Source organism: Saccostrea echinata, unplaced genomic scaffold (assembly GCF_033153115.1).
Source record: "Saccostrea echinata isolate AGI-Se365-2 ecotype Australia unplaced genomic scaffold, CSIRO_AGI_Sech_v1 ptg000030l, whole genome shotgun sequence".
Taxonomy (NCBI): Eukaryota; Metazoa; Mollusca; class Bivalvia; order Ostreida; family Ostreidae; genus Saccostrea; species Saccostrea echinata.
Window position 1 is genome coordinate 31,793,033 of NW_026889779.1, and position 21,403 is coordinate 31,814,435.

Below are 21,403 nucleotides of genomic sequence, written 5' to 3' on the forward strand. Positions count from 1 at the left end.
TGTACATATATACTGTAATACATAGGTACATGTACACGTAAGACATGGGTACATATACATGTACACTGTATATGTACAAGGTACCGTATAGCAGGTTTCTTTACCAGGTGTAAAATTTGGCGTTTTGCTTGCTCAAAGGTATGCCAATAAGTTTGGCGGCTCCGCTAAAATAAGCCAGTATATGTACCCTGTATATGTACAAGGTACCGTATAGCAGGTTTCTTTACCAGGTGTAAAATTTGGCGTTTTGCTTGCTCAAAGGTATGCCAATAAGTTTGGCGGCTCCGCTAAAATAAGCCAAAGTTAGTACCCTGCTAAAAATTCCCTCTATACAATATTTGATTAGGTACCACTGACCTCTCTGTCTGCCATGTTGTCTTGTACCCTCAGGGTGAAGGGCGTGTCTGGAACTAGGAACTCTGGTGCCTCCTGGTTAGGATCCTGGACAGAAAAACATCATCAATTTAATGTACATATATAAAACAATCACCAACCCATTAACTGTTGCTTTCATTTAAATAATTAGAGAAATATTGGTAAAACATACTATTTGTAAAGAACTGGAAAGGAGTTGTATCAAATCCAGCATAGTTTTCAGCATTGCACCACTCCACAGAATGTGTGGGAATCTGAATAATTAAGTAAGTTTGTTGAACTTATTCTCTTTCTAGACTTTAGTTAATTAATTTATGTATCTATACAGAATATTCTTCCAGTGTGCCTTCTTTTAATTGTAAAATACACATTTTTAGAGACATTAAAGGTACATGTATCAAAATCTCACCCCCCTCCCTTTTAATGATGATATTTGTTGACTCAAATGATAAAAATATTGCATTAAGTAATGTTAATGCTGCATAAAAGAAAGTAGAAATATTGTAATATAAATATTGATATTAACTAGCAAATACATTAAGAATTGTCATTTATGCAATTATGATAGAAAATAACAGATGAGTGAGCTTTATTTATTGAAATTTATTGCAATTGGTAATGATAACATTTTCAAACAGAGGAGAATATTCTTGAATCCTTTATACCAAAAAACTTACATACTGTGGTTGTAATAACAACTGACCTTTCTACCATGTTGGTGAGGTATCGGTCAGCCACACGTCTGATCCGTTTATGGATGTGGTTAAAACACACCAGGAGAAACTGGGCATGGCTCTCTAACTCTGCATCACGAGCTTCAGTCCTTGGCTGAATATAGAAAATTTCAGCAAGTATTGATTAAGTAAAAGATATACATGTAATTAACACAGTCTTATGAAGTATCAAATGAGTAAAATATATACCAGGTCCTGTAATTAACATAGTCCATCAAGCTGGTATAAAATGAGTAAAAGATACATGTAACAATAAAGCTCTCACCAAAAATACATATATACATATATAGTTAAAAGTGTCTGCATCATTATTCCCATCTGTTACTTACATGTACATGAATAGGAGTAAATAAAAATGAAGCATCATTTTCCAATAAGTTACAAAATGTTTTTAGCAGTTACATGTACATGTATATTCAAACATACCAAGCAATCCTTTATAACCTCAATTATGGAACAATACATACATGTACATGTATGTACATGTTAATAAACAGGCATATACACACACACAGAGTCAAATTAATAATAATAATATAGCCTACTTTTTGGTCTGTGACATCCAGATATCTTTCAAAAGCCTTGTCTGCCACAGCGCTTACACATTGCCACATTCCTTTGTAAATATAGAACTGTACCTATCAGTCACTGGGCTAATAGAAATCATGCATCTTATTGGCAGTTTTATGTGTGTACAGTTACATGTACCTTACTTAAATGAAATTAATTTCCACTCATAACAAATCATATTTTGTAACTACTACATTGTACTTCAATTCAGTTAAGGAACTTGAAATGACAAATTCTGAATACAGTGTTCTGTAAGTAAGCCTGTTTCTGACCATTTTATAACCAGTTTAACAGTTTAAAATATTTTTGACAGCTCACAAACCTAGCCAAAAGCAATTAAAAAATACTGAATCAAAGAAGAGGCCCATGGGCCACAATGCTCACCTGAGTCACTATGGCCCTGCTGTTCACGTAGCAAATTTTTTTTTTAAAGTTTCCCTTTTTAATTTCATAAAATTGTTGAGTACAATCTAGCCCTAAGAAAGCCATGATTTAAACAGTTAAAGTCATGCACACAACATTAGGATGCCTCAATATCAATATGATCAATATGGCCCTGCTGCTCTGTAGAAGAATTTTTTTCCTGTACGTATACATCAGTAAATTTTGATCTCTGATTTCAGTCCAACCCTCAACCAAGGACTCATAATAAAAAAAAATGATTTCACAAAACTTATGATAGGAAATGCTTTGTTTATTAATATGATTTAGTGTGGTCTTGCCACTCTTGAAAAAAATTCTTCCTAAATATTCCTTTGTAAAACTCTGATCCTCTATTGTAGCCTCAACCTATTACCTAGGGCTGCACAAACTTGAATCTTAATTACCTGAGGATGTTTGTGTATCAATATGACTAATAATGCCTTTGTTGTTCATTACAGGAAGAATTATAAACAATTTCCCTATATATTCCTATGTAAAACTTTGATCTCCTACTGTGACCCCAACCTATCCCAAGGGTCAATTATTTGAACAAATTTGAATCTACATGACCTGGAGATGCTTCCATATAAATATAATAAATCATGGCTTTGCTGTTCTTGAGTAGAAGATTTGAAGAAACTGAATAGTGACAAACATCTTGACAGAGAGAAGGACACCGGACAAAATGTGACCAGAAAAGCTTACTTGAGCTTTCAGCTCAGGTGAGCAAAAAATTACAAATGAGAAGAAACTATTTTTGTATGTGTATTTTGGTAGAGAAAGGATTTAGTTCTGGTTGCTCTGTTAAAACAGAGACAACTTACCAGCTTTATCTTTATAAAGTGTAGGATCTTCAAGATAAGCAAACAGTCCATGAACAGCTGATCTCTCTGTGGAATGTTGAAGTCTGAAGAATACATCAAAATCAATCCTGACATTGTGCTACAATCAAGCAATGACCTTGCTATAAGTTCACACAATACTAAATACCTGAGAGTTTCCAGTTTGAACACAGAGAGTAGATAGGTACACTGGGCAAACGAGAGGTTCATCACCAGCTTGTAGATGTCAGAACTCTCCAGCAGGGAGGAGATTGTGGTCCTTAGCTCGTTCAGCTCCGCCTGTAAAACCAGAGAAGAAGTCAATCTCAAATATTATATATACTCTTATCATAAATGATCAAAATACTATGCTGGTAAAGTGTTAAAATCAAGCCTTGAAATAGTATGCTATTTTCTTTTGTTTTTTTTTATGTATATATATATTTTTTTTTACAAATCTCCTTGAATTCTGTTTTTAATCCAAGGTTTTAAAGTAAATTTATTTCATGATGTACATATATGCATGATCTACCACATATACAGATATCATATATACATTTCAGATATCATTCAAAATGAAACCTTTTAGCAGATGTTGGTAAACTTTCATGTTGGTAAGATTAAACTAGAACTGTCCAAAATGGACAAAAAACCCCACTGGGTTTTTCAGAAAAGGTCACTAAACATATTTTTACAGTAAAACCTTGACACAGAAGTTAGTAACCTTGCCCTCCTGGTCCAATGTGTCATGACAACCTCAACACATCAGTAATCAAGACATACCAGTCCCCCACTATTGTAATAACCTTGACATATTTATTAGTGTCCTTGACCTACTGTTCCACAGTATTATTCTAACCTTGATATAGATGTTAGTAACTTAGTAACCTTGACTTATTGCTTCCACGGTGACAAGGTCCTTGACATAGATGTAAGTAATCTTGTCTTACAGGTCCCCCCGTGATATCCTAACCTTGACACATACTGTATGGAAGCCTTGATCTACCATCACATTGTCATTATAACCTAATGTCAGTGTCCTCGACTTACCGGTCCCACAGTGTCATCACGCAGAGCAACACTATACTGGAGTTCAGATCTCAGGTGTTCCTTGGAAATTAATAATGGTGATTTGGTAGCAATCTCACATACGCCATCATACCACTCTCTAGGCCAGATCACTAGAAGTCAAATCATACCAATGTATTTACAGCTGCTTATAAATACTGTATTTTAAATCAATTAAATTTTTCATAGTACTTTAAATTGTACCCGACCATCAATGATGAAACTTTTACAAACAACCTTTCTAGAAGCTACATAAAAACATTGATACAATGTATACTGAATTAAGTTGAGCTCCTAAACTTCCTCACCAGAATCTTCCACTGTAAAACCAAACACAACACAATACTGCCAGAAGTCTCGAAATAACTTCAACAGACGCGACTTTGGATCCTTAATCACTGGGAGTCGTCGAATTAACTACAGGACAATTCATAATCAAAACAAACAATCAGTATATCTTAGAACTATTGAAATAATACAGTGTTTTTAACAAGTTTCATCATATAATTTTCTAATATTCTATAAACCTACTCGTTTGAGCGGTATTCATATTTAAGTGTATCTAGCACTGCTTCTTGTCCGTTGATTCAAGTAGATGCTAATATATGATTAAATCCATTACAACTAAAAGCTTGCCACCAAATATGTTAATTTTTCATTGTGCTAATCATATAATGAGGAAGATTGGACTTAATTTTGAGTCTGCTGATTTACAAATGTATATATTATATTACAGAAAGCAAATCAGTAAAATATACCTTGAAGTGTTTAGATAATGCATAAAACTAGAATATTTACTAAAAGCTAAACTTACAACTCTAATGACAGGTATCAAAACTCCAAGGTTTCCTGCTGTTCCTGAGGCCTGCATGTTACATTGAGAAGCAAAATAGAAAAAAAATTAACAATATTTTTAACGTCGTTGCATAAGCCGTTTTGAAAACTTCAATTGATATTTTGAGTGCTTTGTTGAAAAATTTTCTCTCATCCTATTTTTTAATCTGCATTTTGCAAATGTAAGGACTTGACCTTTCTTCTTTTTTTTTTAATGTTTTATGCACCTCTCACTGCTGACAGATAACATGTTTATTCTATTACACTTTCTCCTTACAATACTCCTTCTAGTTTCCTCTTTTAGCTATTATTCTGTTTACATCAGCCTTACCTTCATAGCCCCTGAGCTTTTCTCACTGGCTCTCTTGGCTGCCAGTCCCATATTAACAAACAGTTCCAGGAGTCGGACCAACAACTCATTCTGGTCCTCTACCCCCTGGACATTGGAGGCGATGTTAGCCAGGGCGTTAATCACAGTCTGGGAAACTTGTCTGTCAAAAGTCAAATTGTCACTGCATTATCATTTAATAAGTGTGGGAAACTTGTCTCTCAAAAGTCAAATCGTCACTGCATTATCATTATTAGAGATGAAAAACTTGGTTAATATCTACTAGATAATTGTTCCTCAAATACTACCAAACTGAGTAGCATACACTTCCTTCTGAGAAACAGAATCAAGTAGATTGTACATGATTTCAGTGTCCCTGACCTTCCCCAAGAACCTTGTAAGCCTGACATATACCTGTATCCTCTGATCTTTTCATCCTTCTCCCCTGAGCTGTATGGAGAACTGCTCTCTATACTGATCTGAACAAACATCCTCATGACCTCATTGTACACTGTGGTCTATAAATAGTAACACATAAACATTTAACTCACTCCAAATACAAATACTGTACCATATTTCAATACATTTGATTAGGCATAGTTAACATCAAAAATATGAAAGTGTTGAGCATAATACCATATATGTTATATATGTCTGTATATCATTTTGACTTAAAACTTGAAAGGATATTCAATAAAGTCTTTACAGGTTTATTTCTTGGCTATGAAGTGATATAAAACAGGCTAGGAGAGCTAATTACATATTGTATATACTACTTCTGTTTTTACACTTACACATCCGGCTATGATCATGGAGCCGAGTTGGTCAACAATCAGAACATCAAGCTGTGAGGGCGGAGAACAGAAACGCTGCTGGAAAATCTGTAAAACAGACTCCACAGTCTTAGGGGTGTCCTTCAGGGCCACAGCCACATGCCCCAGGGTCAGGATTGTGTTGGTGGAGATCAGATTAGACTCCCTGTTCAAACATCAAGTCTTATTTCACATTTTACAGAGTATAGGACCAAATATTAGTACATGTATATATATAGTGTATCATGCCAAATAAAAGTACAGAAAAATAAATAATGCAAAAGAAATCAAAGAATATAATTATCATCAACAGCATTTATCAGTTGCCATAGAAACATTGCATTCAAAATGAAAATTAATCTCACAGCACATCAATAGAAAGTGATCCAAAACAAAATTTTGAACAAAAACTACACTAGCAGCACAACAAAGTATTTCAAGCATTAATGCATGCATATTAATATACCAGTAATCTAAATAATGTAAGAGTATTTCTTGAAAGAAATAACTGCTACATGATAAATACATATAATGGAAATATAAAGAATATTATTACATGCATAAGCAAAAATATTTCAATAAGGAAAAGCAATTTGTGAGTAATGAAAAAAAAAAACCCCATTCACCTAACAAAGAATCTAGTTGGTTTTATTCTCCTATTCAGTTATTTGTAAAACAAGTTATTGATTTCCTTCGATGAAAATGGACAATTAAAATTCTATTTGTTGCAAAGACAAAACTGCTTTAAAGCAAATCAAAATCAAGTCATCTCATATCAATGTCAGATTAATTTTCATTTAACTAAAATAATTTCATTTTTTTCTGTTTTGATTTAATGTTAAATATTTTATTCCTAAATAATTCTAATTTATTTTATTGTAGATGTCTCTTTTTTCTGTAATTAGTAAGCTAATACAACTTTAAGATGCTGTTATATTTAATCTTATTGAAAGTTGCATCTACTTTATTCATTGAATTACAAGCCACACACAACGTTCTCCCACCATATTAAGTTCATAACCTGTAAATGATATCTGAAAGCAGTGATATGACAACACAGTGTGTACAAAACACTGCCGCCAGGGTTTATGAAAAGTTAAGTGTGCAATATCTAAATCTCTAGGATAAATTAGCATTGCCTCTCAACATCCTGCAGTTCAAGGTTTCCTGATGATGGTCGAATGAATTTCATAACCAGTTTCAACTGGTTCCACCTTTCTTCTGCAGATTTCCCACTCCTATAGGATTCATGAAGAATATTATGAAACTTAGAAGTTCAAATAGGTAACAAAAAGGCCTATGTTCCACAAAGCTCACATGGGGAATACTACCGGTACACTGTCAAATGAAAATGTACCTTTAAAAAGACCTCTTTTATGTCCCCATATGAAGACAATGACACTGGAACAAACATTAATTGCACCACACAAGATTTTTTTTTTAAATTATGAATAGAAAATTTAATAAAGAATATTCCTACACATTATCATATAAAACTCTGAGCTCTTACCGTGTTCCCAGTGAAGCCACTAGGAACAAACTGCCCAACATGAAAATACTTGTACATGTATAATTATTAGTCTGAATATTCATAGTCTTGTCATGTTCCTATTCTTTACAAGAAGATTTTAAATCAATTTTCAAATATATTCCAATGTAAAATTGTACAACCTCTATTATAATGTAGCCCATGATCATGACTTAAACAAATTATTTTTGTTCACCACAAGAATGCTTGCAGATTGAATATTTGTAATGTGTTAAAAAATCCTGACACCCAATTAAGCATAATGGGACATGATTTGAACAAACTTGAATATATAGAAAATTAAAGAAACTTTTGCATTAGAGGTTCTTCTAAAGACTAACCTTCTTTCTATGGTTCTTGATTACTTCCCCTTGGTAATGAAAATGTGAACAGTTCACACAGAACAAACAGGACAGACAAACTTTGATTAGAAATGCTCATTTGAGCCACCGACTCAAGTGAGCTAATAACAGGCTAATCATCAAACAGAATTTCTTTCAAATTCAAAAGTAGGAACTACACCGAAAAGTCATATAAAATGGAAAACTAACAATCAACAGTTTTAAATGCAAGAACATACTTAAAACCCTCTTATACCTTAGTTGTTTAAAGTACTGATACATGGACAAATTCAGGGCCTGAAACCTTTGGAAAAACACTAACTGATCAGTTTTTAATCCAAATCTAAACTAATCTAAGAAAATCTTTGTTCGACAATTGCCATACTTTTAGTTTTTAATGTGAATTCAAATTTCATAAAAGACAATAAATCTCACGGATGCCTAAGATTATTTTGGTATAAAAGGTGCAGATATAGTATCTCAGTTTTAGATGAGCTCTGGTATCTCAAAGCGGAGATATTGAATACCAGGGATTTTTCAAAGTGAGTCTACTGTCTCAATTACAGTTTGAGATCAAGTTTTATTATTCCTCTCCAACCACTGGACATCTTGAAGTTTGTAACAGTCCTGCTGTGTTTGAGACACCAAAGTTTATTGGTCCTTTAAAAACTTCTGCTATTATACTGATATGTACTGTACTTTTAGTGCTTTTTTAAAGCACTAAAAAAACACTAAGGTCATGAATTATCACATATTTTGTATACATTATCACAACTATATGAATTCATATTTTGGTACTGATCATGAAATAGTGCACTACAGACTGCATGTACATCACTAAAACATAAATCTTTATGAAATTTGTGCACAATGGCACACATCCTATAGTACTATGATTATCTAACTTATATTTGCAACATAGATATTGTAGTACACGTTCCAGTAATTTTGAAGAAAAAGAATGGATCACAATTCAATATGACACATACAGTCATACATTTTAGGTTATTTGTTTTTTAGGTAAATAAAGTATAATCCATATAAATATACACTACACGCAGATATTGACTTTGATGCAGAATTATTCTGATCTTAGTGATACTACATGTACCTTGTCCTGTCTAGATCTTGAAACAAATTTGCATCATAAGAATTCAGTCTTAAACTATCAAGGGTTCAGAAAATAATTCAAAGTAGCAAATTAAAATGACCTTGATCCTTGACATATATGTCCTTGACTGCAAGAAACTATACAACTCTGGGTTGTATTGTATTGATTTGATTAAATTTCAAACCACAGATTCACAATAAAGCCTTGACCTTGGAAATATGCCATGGAATGTAGACAGCCCACGACCTCTGGACATATAAAGCGAGCACCATTACAAACCCAAGGTACTGTCAAAACTACAGCATATACACTGGCCATTAATCCTTACAGACTACTGACCTCAAACAAAGAAACCTACAGACAGACAGACAAAGTCAATAATGAGCTTCCCTGAAGTATTTGAGGGGTATAAAACTTAAATGTGATGACGTAAATATACATGTACATATTGTACTTCATGCAGTAGAAAAATAGGAGGCAAATAAAGCCAAGAGACCAAACTAGGCATTTATTATCATGCTTAACCAGCGAAGACTGAGAACTATATCAATTTTCCAATGCAAGAATCTGTGGTAGATAAAATTTACACACATGTGGTACACGTACCATAAGGATTATAATACTGATACATTTACATATTACATGTATTTAATTTTTTAAATGAAAAATAATAGCATAAACATACATTATAAACATACAATTCTCTTAACATTATTTTATCAAAATCTTATACGTTTCATCTTAGATGTTCTATAGAATGTTTTACAGTGTTTACCTGTCTGACATTTCTGCTCTGTATAAACGGTTCGAGATGGAAGCCATAAAGGCCTGGACACAGTCTTCATCCACCTCCAAACAAGCCTTCAGGGCTCTGCAACAAGTTAAACAAAAGAAAACTCTTTTTACCTTAACTTTTTATAATTTATCACATGCAGTTATAAATTATTTCCCAACACATCACATTCACTAACTGTAACTACCACTGCTTCCAACCAAAAATTTAGGATATCATCCCTATGTTCATCATTAAATTTGTAGAGCTACATAAAGTTGATAGATTCCAGTACTTTACCTGCAGGCGTTGATGATAGCACTGTCCCTGATGTTTTCTAATGCCTTCAGTAGTTTGCTCTGAGGCTGTTCCCTTCGACCAGACTTTGGAGATTTCCCAGTATCAGTGACTGTGATCTTGATGCTACTCCTGCTGTCCACCGAGGCATATTTGTTCAGTTTACTTAGAATGGGAGAAGGACTCACCAAAAAATCACGTAGAGTACAGCACATGGTCCAGGCTAGCAGTGGAAACTTGTTGGCAAGTTTTCCTAAAGACTAAATTACAAAAACAGGATCTGCTACACATGTAAATACTTTCGTCTGAAACAGTGACAGAACTAAAAGTTACATGTAACATGATTTTCCGATGGAGCAATGTGTTACATGAAGAGACAGAATCTTTAAACATTGAAATTATACCTCTAAAGCCACTAGAAGTAATGGAGTGTGCGACAACAATAACTTCCTTTCCGTGTTTGTACTTATCTTCTCTGTCAGTCGTAAACACAGACTCTCAGCCTCTGAATCATAGAAAAGTCATGATAAATTGTAGCTGACAAAAGTGAAAACCTCATCAGTTGGTGCTATTTAGTCAGCAGGTGCCCCATACCTCTCTCTTCCTTGACTGCCCAGAACATCAGATCTATACAGACAGCGCAGCTCAGCACCATCATCTCGTACGTGTGAAAATCTGTCTTCTTCTCCATTTCCCTGGTTCCCTTCCCTCGTTTGTCGAGGTCATTCTGTCCGGAAGAATACATCATCTTTGAAAATTCATACACCTCTGTCATGAAACTGGTTGGCATGTCTGCAATTTATTGGAGATTGAAATACATATGTAGATGAATTACATGTAAATTAACAAATGACATGTATTTCATTCAGGATTGCAATCTAATACCTTGAAATACACACATGTACATGTACACCAATAAACATTATAAAACAATATCAGTATTTCTTTTGTATCTATTTATTGTTACATTTTGTGAATGATTATGGTACTTAATCTTTGATATTGTCTGTCTATATCATGCATATCATGGAGGACATTACATTAGCCTGACCTACCCTGTTCCTGCTCCAGAATGTCCCTCAACATGGTAACCGTTGACAGAGTGACCGCCTCACTGTAAGACTTGTATGGCCACCAACTGTACTTTTTACCATTCTGTTTAAATTTAAACCAATCAGAGGATAACACAATACATGTAACTATATATACATGTAAATAAACTTTCAAATTCTTATTCCTAATTACTGATTCTTGTTAATTCATACAGTGCTAAAGGAGAACATGACAGTACAAGTAAATCTAAATTATAAAAGGAAGCTTACAAATGACATGAACTTACTTCAACACTGATCATCCATGTAAAAGCTGTGTTGACATTCACTAAAACCTCTTTGCTAAGCAACCTTTTTGTCTACAAGGGAAATTCATAATATACAATGATTTAAAACAAAAGCATATGTAAAACATAGGTCATCAAAGATCATAAAGCTCATTTCACTGAATGTTAACTATATGAAAGGCAAAGTTTAACAGCAAACAAATGTTCTAGTAGTGTGCATCCTTATATATAACATCTTTACAAGTTTGGTTCAAGAAGGATCTACAGATACTTGAAAAATGACCTGCTTCAAAAACTTTTGCTGTTCAATCACCCTATAAATGTGAGTCAGATCCAGCTTCCAAATCTGGTTGTATGCACCCCAAGGAACATGCATCATCAATGCAGGGATCGAAATTAACATTTTTGACCACTAGCAAATTTTAGCTAGTGGATTTTTTTTTAACTAGCAATATTGAACTTTCACCAGCATTTTTTTCTTCTCCTAGTAATTAACATAGGAATTATTTGAATAATTCAAAGAAAACTAATTTACCTCTTGTAAATATTTTGGTGACGTTTTATAAAAAGATGAAATCTGAACTGATACAGGGGTGTGCAATTAAAAATTTCAAGCACTAGCCCACAGACTAGTGGCAGCAATAAAATTACTAGCCCCAAGTAAAAAGCACCTAGCTCATACGTACGGGTGGAAAGTATCAACTAACATGGAAAGAAAAATAGTTTGGAAAAGTATCAACTAACATTGAAAGAAAAATAGTTTATCGTTGATAAAGTCAGGGTCTTAAAGTAATTCTTCTTAAAATTAAAGTTTAATTCTCACTAGAAAAATTGAATTGTATATAAATCAATAATCATAATAGAAAAAAAAATGAATTTAAAAATAAATTATCTTCCTTTTTTCTGGTCATTGTACTAGCTCGTTTAAATTGAAGTGAAAATCTTTTTTTTCATCTTAAATTTTTAAATACACTGGAGATTTATTTTTTTTTGAAAATCACATAACACTTTTCCTCTAGTTGATTAAATGATCCTAAATAATTAAATAGAATATCTACATGTATTTACCAAATCAAAGGAATGGAGGAAATTCAGGTTATGAAAAAACGATCGTTTTTGGAAGTAAATAAGTCAGGTAGTACTGCAAAATGGATGAGATTATGGAGATTTACGAACTATAGGAGCAGGCTACCTGAAAATTTTTCATTGTTTGGGAATTTAATTGAAAAAATGTGTACCTTTAGTGCTTTTCATGTATACATGGGTAATTCTAATTTTCAAGACCTTTTTTTTTAACTCGCAAAAGTTGGCGACCACAGGTCGCTTTTAACTCGCAGTTTCTGTTTTTAATTTGCATTTAGCGAGTAATTCCCGTTAATTTTGACCCCTGCAATGCAAGTCACCATAAGGAATGAACCAGCTCTGAAAATTTAATCAGTTCCATTCACCTGGAAAAAGTAGGTCAGATCCAGCATCCAAAGCAAATGTGGTAATGTGTATCTCTAGATGCATCATCAATGCAAGTTATGTCAAGCAGGACTTAAGTTACTTAAGGATTAATCTGCTCCAAATGCTTTATCTGGTCACTCATCCAGAAAATGTAGGTCAGATCCAGCATCCGAAGCAAGTGTGAAAGTGTGCATCCCTAAATGCATTACCCATGCAAGTTTGGTCCAGGTACTTAAGAATGACAACTGCTCCAAAAGTTTTATCTGGTCAATCATCCAGAAAATGTAGGTCAGATACTGCAACTGAAGGAAGTGTGGTATTGTGTATCCCTAGTTGAATCATCCATGTACTTTTCATTCAGGTAGGGCTTTCAGTTACTTAGGAATGAACTACTCTAAAAAATCGGGTGTAAAGTGGGTGCCACTGAAAGTGGTAGATGTACATGAATTTAAGATATCAAGAAAATTATCATACCATAGTTGGTTCTTCCATAATTCTTGCTTACCAGTGACAAAATTCGCTGAAGTTGTGTTGGAGAGAAAACCAGGTGATCTTTTTCTGGGATGATTTCAAATCCCCAGGGCTTTACACAAGTAAAGCTGGAAGCAATCTTGCTGAAGTAGTACTTGGAGGCTTCCACGTTCTCCTCCTGGCCAGGTTTACCTGGAGCTTGTACTCCAAGAGGGGAGGGGGACCGTTCCCTGAACCGCATCGTGGATAATTCAGATGGGCTCCTTTCCGTTGGTGTGACTGGGGAGACGGGGTCAGAGTATATGAGATGAGTGGAGATAGTTCGGGGAAGGATTGAGCGGAATGTGAAAGTTTTTTCCTCCTCTTCTTCCTCTCTTTCCTCTTTGGGGGTGCCATGCTCCTTTTGAACAGATTCTGATGGATACAGTAGAGAAATTAGGGGTTTGTTTCCATCACTAGACCTGCCCAGAGCTCGAATCAAACCAAATAGTAGGGGAATGGTGGTCAGAGAGAGCTTCACTGAAAAAAAAACCCAGAAAAATGTTTTACTCCAACATTATTTTCTTAGAAATGTGCTTCATGGTTTTATAGTAATAAAGAATGTGTTGACAAGCCAGACTTTATGAGAGGACCTTAGGCTTGTTTTATTTTTACTTAATTTTCAGTAATAATAATCCATATTATTTTTCCTCATAAAAAATTACACTGTATAGAGCATATTATCAACAAAATACTGTAACAACCGTCTTTGGAATTCTCTGTGTCTTCACACTTGTTAATTAAAGCTTCCAGGACATCTAACTGTGTACTGAGAACCTAGAAAACATGAAAATGTGTGAATGAAAACCACTAACACTAGGGAATTAACTTATAACAAAGCCAAGGAAATACATGTACATTGTACTTGTAAACAGAATTTTTTCTACTGTTAAAAAAAAAATTAAGGTACAAAGGTTTTTACTATTAATATTACATATAATTGTACAATTTAATTTTTGCATACTAGTTTGAGATTTATTTTGTTTAGTTCTCAATAATTTACCTCTTCTCGTAAGTTGTCATCTTTGAATGCCAAGTCACTCAGTATTGTGTTCAAACAAAAACTGAAGTTTTCACATCTTGGTAATGCTAGAAATTATCAAAACTACTTTTAGACATATAGTTTTACTAATTATCAACATATAGAGTCTTTTTTTGCTTAACAAAATGATGAATTTGATCATATTATGGCTGTCAGATTAGGGTTATTCCAGAAAAAAATGTAGGGGGTGGGGAATGGTGGGTAGCACTTTTTTTTTTTTAGAGGACAACCATCCATACAATTAAAGTTTCTCCTTCCACACCACCCATAAAATTTAATATCAGGTACCACTCATAAAATTTAATATCAGGTACCACCCATAAACTTTAATATCAGGTACATGTATATTACAGGATGATCTTTTTTTTAAAAAACATATATCTTCAAGTACATGATTCTGTCAACTTTCTGAATTCGCTTTACTTATGCAATGGGTGATTTGATTAAATAAGAACAATAACATCTCTTACTTTGGCCTTTTCCTGGTTTATGTTTTCCAGCCCACTGTGATGTAGGCAGACATCTCAAAACTTTCAACAGATATGGTGCTATCTTGTCTTTATTCTAAACAAGAAATAACAGTTTATGTCATTTTTCTGAATAAAGCATACACATACACACACAAAACTTTTTGTAAATTAAATTGATGATTAGATATACATTTAATAGGTCATCTTCTTATGCCTGTATTACCTGCAAGTCAGATTCCAACAAAAATATACCAAGGGAAATCACTGCATCTTGTCCTCTCTGGTCCAGCGTCAAACCACCATTGATCTCCTTGGGGCAGAATGAAAATAACCGTGCAACCTGAAGTAGTTGTATATATATTATTTTACTGTGTGAATCAAGTGTGTTAATGCCACCTAACAGAATTAAAGTGATTGCTTAACTGACTTGGACTGATTTTTTAAAAAGTATTTATTTTTGTGTTGTTAATGTACATATGTCTTGTACCCCAAAGGAAATATTATTAGATTTGATTTTATTAAATAGTGTTTGTACTTACAGATACACATGAACATATTTTAGAATTATTTAAAAGCAATGAATAGCATTAATCAATGCAAGATATAGCTTAAAATATGTGCATAAACTTTAAAATATGTGCATATAGTTTTTAATTCAAGAAAATAAGCTGATCAGTGAATAAATTCTGCTATAATAGTAGTAGAATGCTTAAAATGCACTACCAGTTTTACAGACATAAGAAATTATTTTTTATGATATGGTAGTTTAATGGCTGGTATTACACAAATTCTACCAGACCTTTAGAAAATCAAGGTATATATGCCTTAGTTACATCACAATTTCAGTTAGGGAGTTACTGTAAAAGTTCCATATGATATACCTCTATTAAATACCTTCACTTTGGCCCTTTCTTGATACACATTATTGCTCATATCAGAATGAGAATAAATATATATATATAATTGGGATAATACAACTGGGTCTTCAATATTTACTGGTGAAAAAAATTTGAAAATCTCTCGTTTTCATTTTTTCTACCAATTTACTGCTGGTGATATTCTATACCACAAAGGACACTTAACCTCTGAGGTTGACTACAGAAAATGAACTTTTTAAACTCAAAGTAATCAGCCAAAATGTCTTCAGTATGCATGGTATGGTAACTCTGGACACTTAGTGAATTCTTAGATGTCTGTTTTTCATGGAGTTCCTGACTTGCTTTTCTCTTGATCACTATATTTAAGTCTAACTAGATCAATTGATCATATTTGTTGCACCAGCTGGACCTTACACAGGTGATATTTCAGTTTTTGAATTTCCACTCCTTTTTATAATATAATCTAAATTTTGGATTTCAGAAGTGAAATGTCTCAATATTTTATATTTTCAGTTAACAATTTCAATATGACATCTGTTATAAGTTTGTGTCTCATTCTATTTCTTGCATTATATTTGTGACATACAAAACTGATTTCTAATACTGCCTTCAACAGGTTTATTTACTAGTAAAAATATGTGCAGGATATTGGATTCTTCTGCTTAAAACTGCTTCAGGTTACATGGCCGTAGGAACCGGGGGGAGGGGGGGCGCCCCCCCCCCAAATAATTTTGCCAATATATAGAATACTATAGAAAACTTATAATTAGCTACTATATGCTTGTGCCCCCTCAATAAAAACGGCTGATGACCTTTTTTTTTTTTTTTTTTTTTTTTTTTTTTTTTTTTTTTTTTTTTTGCTTGTCAAGGAATTTTGGTAGTTGATAGTGCCCCCCTCAACTGAAAATGTTTGGCTGTGCCCCCGCACCCCCCCCCCCCCAAACTGAAATTGCCTCCTACGGGCCTGGGTTATTAACAAGCCATTTATAGATGAAGTGTCACAACATAAATCTATACAAAAATGATTGATCTCAAATGATGTACAAACATAGTGAAGTGAACAATCTGAACTTTCTTGGGACCACGGATATTGGACACACACATGTATATGAACTAATGAAGTGCGACTGGTCAGCTGCTTCCTACTGACACTGATTGAGGTTAAATGCTTAATGGTACGATATGGGACATTAAAAAAATCTCGTGTTTTCCTTTCATGCAAAAATATCTTTCTAATACAAACCTTATCTTCCGGTGCTGGATTGATTGCTGCAGATGATCTTGCAAACTGACGTAAAATTTTCGAAAATAAAACACCGTCGTCCGCCATGTTCTGTCTTGCATTACTTCCCTTAGATATAGATTTTTTCCGATCCCGATTAAAAAAAAATAAAAAGAATATTTTATATTGCCATTGGATGGGTCAAAAACGAAATGATATATTCTTTACTATGGTCATGTCAACATGTGTCTTTCACATGTATTCCTACGACGAGTTATGTTCATTGCGGATTTAATTTCTGGAAATATCGGGATCGACATTTTTTCCGCTACTCACTTCTCTGGTATGAGCATGGCGACCTGTCATGCCGCTAACCCTGACGTTTGTTTTAACTTCCCCAACATGCACTGCTGTCTTCTAAGGTCGGCTTCCAGCAGGCGGGGAAGTTTGTAAATAAAAGAAGCCTGCCTATACTAAGAGGAGTTGTCACACTGGGTCTTTTGCAGAATTAGTTGTGCAAGTGCAAAGACTGTCTTCCATAGACTTCGTGTCCATGGTGCATCTTTGTGCTTCTCTGGCTACTATAAGGAAAATGTTCTGTAATTGACATTTGTGTAGATTAAAAGCCGATGCATCAACCTATGTGTGTTTAGAGAAAGCACGCAAGGGGATGTAGGCAAACATTTTTTTGGCCAACATCCATTTACCTCTATATATGTGTATAATCTGTCCCACTATGTTATTGTCATCACTTTTGCAGCATATCTCAAAATATATATAAACCTTGGCCTTCGAACTAGCTTCAAACAACCGATCCCCCCCCCCCCCAACTTGCTGCGGGGGAATCTTCCAGTCTGTCCATCTGTCGCAAAAACTTTTAACTTTTGAATGAGAATAGCTGCAGAACTGTAGCTCTCCGAAAAAAAAATGACAGACTGGAGAGCTACAGTGCCACCCATAGAAAAAACTGTGTATGATTTGAATCACAACGGTTCTCCATACCCGTTACCATGCAGGCAAAAATCATCCTTTCTTCTGTAAATTTGACAAACCTCTTTCAATGCTGGTTGAAAGTTATTACAAGCATTAATTTGTGCACATCTGTGAGAGAAATTGAGATTCAGTCTTTCTTGAATACTACCGAAATCAGTGGTTGCTATGTTAAACTAGTGCTAATTGTAACGGGAACCGTTACAGATGTTCCCCAAACGGCTCCCCAATCCCTTATGATGCCCCATTCCCTACAAGCTTCAATAAATAAGACAATACTTTTGTAATGTAGATGACACTTTATTTTTAAGGGTATTTCATTGGAAAACTACTCCGATATAGCCATATGGGTATTAGCCAATCAAATATCAGCGCATGTGCTTGCACATGTTTTTACATTTTTCACATTAATGTTCTTATAGTGTCTCACAATACATACATTTGTGTTAAATATTTAAGAATCTCATTGAAAAATAAGAGAGATGTAACCCTTTAAGTATTAGCCAATCAGAATTCAGCATACTTGCATGCATGGCCTTGTATTCAATTTTGATAGTATCATAATGTAGGAGCTCTATGTGCCTATCCATGTCGTAAATTTCATCCTGTTTTGTGGAAAACCAAGGGAGTTATAGACATTTAAAGTTTCAACCAATCAGATTGCAGCACACCTGCATGCGCGTGTTTTCAAGAAATTTCCTATATAACATATTGTAGCACCTTATAATATATACTTATATTCTAAATTTCAAAGTATTTTGTCAAAAAACAAGGAAATTATTGAGATTTTTGTATCAGCCAATCAGAGAAGAGCGCACGTGCATGCGCGTGAGTTCACGCTAATTTCACCATTTTATCTTGTCTAAACTATTAATATATCTTTATATTTTGAGTTTCAAAGCAATTCATCAAGAAATATGAAATTTACGGCTTCATCAAGTATATCAGTTATTTCACTCATTGCACACGCGCGCACGTGCATGCATGTGCGCGCAAAATGACCTTCGTTCCGAACACCTACACAACATGCCTATTAACCCTAAAAAGGTTTCATGTCAATCAGATGAGTGGTTCTATGAGAACACTCCCGGACAAAAAAGTACCGGAGAAGAAAGTAGAAAAAAAGAATAATAATAATAATAATAATAATAATAGTAAGAAACAGAGTAAAAACAATATGTTCCCAAACTTCGTTTGGGGAACATAAAAATGTAACTTCCGTTTTTAAAAAGTGTGTTCGCATTATTAAACGCATCGGTAGAAAATTTAATAAAATTCATAACATGTAAGGGTGCCAATTAGTGTCCATTTTTATACCCACTATGACTAGCAAGCATGTTATTTGATGAAATCGAGGGTAAATACGGCTGAAAATATAGCGGAATCTCACTAAAATAGTGATATACCACTATTATAGCGGAATTTACGTTTCCTCCAACCTGAGGTGTGTTCAGCAGAGCGAGCGCACCCCTCTGGTAAACATGGGGCCGACTTCATTTGTTACAGATCGGCGTATGCCGAATTGCGCCGGTCATATGACCGGCGTTAAACGGCTAAGTGGCAAATGAAGTAAACCGGCGAAAACAAAAAATAATTATACTAAATAATAATCAATTGATTATAATCTATCGCTTTTTAATTATGTCTTAGCGAAAAAAAGGTTGAATAATTCAAAATTCAATGTAATAAAAAAATCATGGACCTCATGAAAAATTTTAATTTCGAAAATACATGTAACAACAGATTTTAAATATATGAATGGAAATTTGTTCAAGAAATGCAAACAATTAAAGGACTTGCCGAATTGGTGAAAAGTATCTGCATTTTAACAGTTGTTTAATCTTCCCGTCATATTTCTAAGACCGGCAAGTCCGTCGCCGGTCATTTCAAACCGGCGAGATCGGCGTACGCCGGCGAACCTTCCCCGGTCAAATGAAGTAACAAGCCGGGTTACCAAAGGTCAAGCGGCGCATTCGGCGTACGCCGGTTTGACAAATAAGTCCCACCATAGAGCACACGCTTGCCTATATGAGATTTTTATACACAAGGTGCATCTGATACTAGTAAAGGTACATGAAATATGTAAATTTGGAAGATATGAAAGCTTGTGCTTTGTGGTTTCTGAAACAAAGTGTGCTAAAAAATCAAAAATATGAGAAAATTCGGAAATTGGCAAAATTTTGTCAGTTGTGACCTTCCTGTAATCTTTGTATATATGCCAAAACTCGGAATCGATATTCATTTTGTAACAAAGATGACAACAGGTTTTAATGACAAACTATATATTGCATTGTTCTTTATATATACACCAAAACTGGGTGCCAAAAAGGGGTCTTAGCCTATCTTGTCCTTTACATCGTTGAAGTAAGTCATATTTTCATAAATTGAAAAATATAAATTTACAGAGAAATTATGATCAAGAAGCTCTGATTATAACCCTTAGACAGCCATTAAACGTCTAGATATTCTTGATATACGGTTTAAAAGTAAAAACTTAATTGATAAAGAATCTGAATATAACCCAAATGATAATGGTGATGATTTTGGGTAATGGGCCTCTTAAAATTTTTTAAACTTGCTTATAGCTATTCCACGTGCTGTTCTAAAAATATATAATAGTATATAACAATAAGTTTTGGGGCTAAATCTAATTCACAAAAATGAGCTGAACATAGTTTCCCAGTTGATCATGATAAAATAGACTTATCAACTATAAACTATAGTTTAAGAACCGTAAACTATAGTTCCACGTTAATCTATATATTTCGCATCTCTAAACCATAGTTAACGCCTTAATCTATGTTTCCCTCCACCGGTAAGTGGTGTGTCTCCATATGGGTGAAAAATTCTCGAGTGGGACGTTAAGCAACATACGAACAAAAGGCATGATAAGATTTTGCTATGCAACGATTATTTTCATTGGTTGTTAAATATATATATTTCTTGTTGACATTAAAAATAAATTTTCTATCATTTTAAAGCAAATGTAGTTGGAAATAAAAAGAAAAATGACAGGAACAATTATTTATTAAAAATTTATTTTTTACTTAAAAGAGAAATATAGAGAAAAATGCATGTTGGCGGTTTGTAATCAAAATTTTCTTCATCAGCGAAATAAATAACTGACGTTTATCCCAGTCTGATTAAAACCAACCTCCTTCTCCTATCGACGATAGAACGGGGCTGGTTTTAATCAGACTTGCATTTATCCCTGCCGTCTTTCCAACCCTTTGCGTTGATCAAACAAAAATGTCTGAGCATTGCTCACAGGTAACCAACTTGACTTATAAAGTTAAGATTATCAAGAAGAGAAATTACTCCAGTAATTCTTTATACGAAGAAGAATTTGTTTTTTGTTTTTATATAAAACTTACGGCAACACCCCTCACCCCCCCCCCCCCCCCCCCCACACACACACACATACTATTGCCTCTCGCGATTGGTTCCGCGAGATTTTGAATTGAAAACTATCGTTACATGTAACAGTTA

The 21,403-nt window shown here is 34.1% G+C and overlaps 1 protein-coding gene across 2 annotated transcripts in view; it reads right to left on the reverse strand.

The window, feature by feature from the left end:
- LOC133197726 (phosphatidylinositol 4-kinase alpha-like) overlaps window positions 1-17,044 on the reverse strand; it is a 45,262-nt gene extending 28,218 nt beyond the window's left edge. For both annotated transcript variants that reach the window (XM_061333904.1, XM_061333906.1), the window contains exons 1-24: window positions 16,946-17,044; window positions 15,048-15,164; window positions 14,825-14,918; window positions 14,316-14,401; window positions 14,017-14,089; window positions 13,308-13,792; window positions 11,354-11,425; window positions 11,070-11,169; window positions 10,609-10,806; window positions 10,419-10,519; window positions 10,018-10,274; window positions 9,721-9,816; window positions 5,948-6,131; window positions 5,568-5,671; window positions 5,157-5,316; window positions 4,806-4,856; window positions 4,300-4,408; window positions 3,974-4,104; window positions 3,093-3,223; window positions 2,927-3,009; window positions 1,655-1,725; window positions 1,079-1,203; window positions 548-629; window positions 358-441 (exon numbers count right to left, since the gene is read on the reverse strand). In XM_061333904.1, the coding sequence (XP_061189888.1) occupies window positions 358-441; window positions 548-629; window positions 1,079-1,203; window positions 1,655-1,725; window positions 2,927-3,009; window positions 3,093-3,223; window positions 3,974-4,104; window positions 4,300-4,408; window positions 4,806-4,856; window positions 5,157-5,316; window positions 5,568-5,671; window positions 5,948-6,131; window positions 9,721-9,816; window positions 10,018-10,274; window positions 10,419-10,519; window positions 10,609-10,806; window positions 11,070-11,169; window positions 11,354-11,425; window positions 13,308-13,792; window positions 14,017-14,089; window positions 14,316-14,401; window positions 14,825-14,918; window positions 15,048-15,164; window positions 16,946-17,032 (3,081 nt within the window). In that variant the 5' untranslated portion in view covers window positions 17,033-17,044. The remainder of the gene's footprint in view (window positions 1-357; window positions 442-547; window positions 630-1,078; window positions 1,204-1,654; window positions 1,726-2,926; window positions 3,010-3,092; window positions 3,224-3,973; window positions 4,105-4,299; window positions 4,409-4,805; window positions 4,857-5,156; window positions 5,317-5,567; window positions 5,672-5,947; window positions 6,132-9,720; window positions 9,817-10,017; window positions 10,275-10,418; window positions 10,520-10,608; window positions 10,807-11,069; window positions 11,170-11,353; window positions 11,426-13,307; window positions 13,793-14,016; window positions 14,090-14,315; window positions 14,402-14,824; window positions 14,919-15,047; window positions 15,165-16,945) is intronic.
- Between the last annotated feature and the right edge of the window lie 4,359 nt (window positions 17,045-21,403).